The sequence below is a fragment of the Salpingoeca rosetta genome (assembly GCF_000188695.1).
Source record: "Salpingoeca rosetta unplaced genomic scaffold supercont1.20, whole genome shotgun sequence".
Lineage (NCBI taxonomy): Eukaryota > Choanoflagellata > Craspedida > Salpingoecidae > Salpingoeca > Salpingoeca rosetta.
In genome coordinates, this window is record NW_004754914.1 from 123,785 (window position 1) to 125,595 (window position 1,811).

General features: G+C 54.9%; 1 protein-coding gene across 1 annotated transcript in view; it reads right to left on the bottom strand.

Moving 5' to 3' along the window:
• The window catches only part of PTSG_07528 (CAIB/BAIF family protein), a gene marked incomplete at its 3' end in the record, with an annotated part of 3,317 nt that overhangs the window by 1,246 nt on the left and 260 nt on the right, over positions 1–1,811 (bottom strand). Inside the window, exons 2-5 of the mRNA XM_004991267.1 lie at positions 1,346–1,648; positions 906–1,029; positions 548–657; positions 305–389 (exon numbers count right to left, since the gene is read on the bottom strand). Of these exons, the coding sequence (XP_004991324.1) occupies positions 305–389; positions 548–657; positions 906–1,029; positions 1,346–1,648 (622 nt within the window). The remainder of the gene's footprint in view (positions 1–304; positions 390–547; positions 658–905; positions 1,030–1,345; positions 1,649–1,811) is intronic.

Here is a 1,811-nt window from a genome sequence, read left to right on the forward strand (position 1 = left end):
CAGCAACAGCAGCAACAACAGCAACAAACAACATTCACATCAACAACAACAACAACAACAACAACAACAACAACAACAACAACAACAACAACAACAACAACAACAACAACAACAACAACAACAACAACAACAACAACAACAACAACAACAACAACAACAACAACAACAACAACAACAACAACAACAACAACAACAACAACAACAACAACAACAACAACAACAACAACAACAACAACAACAACAACACGCCCCCGCCCCCCGCCCTTCACCCTTCACTTCACCCCTCCCCTCCTCGGTTCGAAACCTGTTTGCTCGCGTGCGAGGAGAGCGGTGAGGATGGCGCCGTGGGCGAACAGACCGGTCGCCAGATCAGTTATGGCCACGCCAGGCTGGCCGAGGGCAGCAGGGTGCAAGTGTGTGCCAAATGGATGATCCGATACGGTGAGCAACAAGCACATGCACATGTGTGTGCGTGTAGTCACTTGATCACGTCACACGCCACCACATGCCACCAGCACACGCCATCACAGGACGTGGTGTGCAGCACCTTGCCTGGCGGGCCGTCTGGTTCCCCAGTGATGTGCATGAATCCGCCAACAGCGGAGGCAATCATGTCGTACCCGGGCTCGTGGCAGCGGGGGCCGCTCGACCCCCACCCTGCGCACCATCAAAGAGGAGGAAGGGCATGTGATGAGAGGAGCAAATGGAGTTGAGGGGGGGGGGGTGTAAAATTGGGTCGTGGTGCAGCAGGGAGAAAGGAAAAGCCAGTGCACGCGAGGGTACATGTATACGCATGCACACACACACACACACACATGCACTTACATGCAGACGCACACACACACACACACACACACATGCACATGCACGCACACGCGTACATGCGCAGACACGCAAACACCCACCGCTGATTTCGCAGTAGATGAGGCGCGGGTTGATGGCGCTGAGCTCCTCGTAGTCGAGCCCAAACTGCTTTGTCCTCTCTGGCAGGTAGTTGTGAACAAACACATCAGCCTCTGCCACCAGCTCCTGCGTTACGGCGTAAGTCACATGCCACCACATGCTATCGTCAATCAACAGCAACAACACACACGTGTACGAGCCAAGGAAATGTACGCATACACGCCTGATGTGAACTGTAGCCACTGCACGCACACGCACACACACACGGGTGTGTACGCAACCACGTCATACGTGCACACACTCGGACGTACACACACGGGTGTGTACGCAACCACGTCATACGTGCACACACACGCACACACACGCACACACACGCACACACGACACACTCTCACGCAATCTACACCATGCGCTACCAACACTCACAAACACGCACCCTCACCTTGACAATGCTTAGGCCCTCTGGCTTCTTGAGGTCGAGGGCGAGGCTCTGCTTGTTTCTGTTTGCGGCGAAGAAGTACGTCGCCGTGCGTGTGTTGTCGTTGCTTGGATCGGTTCTGTCGCTGTCGCTGTCGCCACCACTGCCGCTGGTCGCCTTGTTGTTATCGCTGCCAGACACGAATGGCGGGCCCCAGAGGCGCGTGCCGTCCCCAATAAACGGCTCAATCTTGCACACACGCGCGCCGCTGTCCCCCAGCAGCTGCGTTGCAAACGGGCCAGCAAGTACCCGCGTCACATCCACCACCTGTGCATTCGTGATGGCAATGAGAAGCAAAGCGCATCAACTCATGAGTAAACTGCTTCGCTTGTGCATGTGCATGTGTGTGTGTGTGTGGCACACAAAACAGTGTCGTGTCGTGTCACACACACACATGCACACACGCACACACACACACGCACACACACAC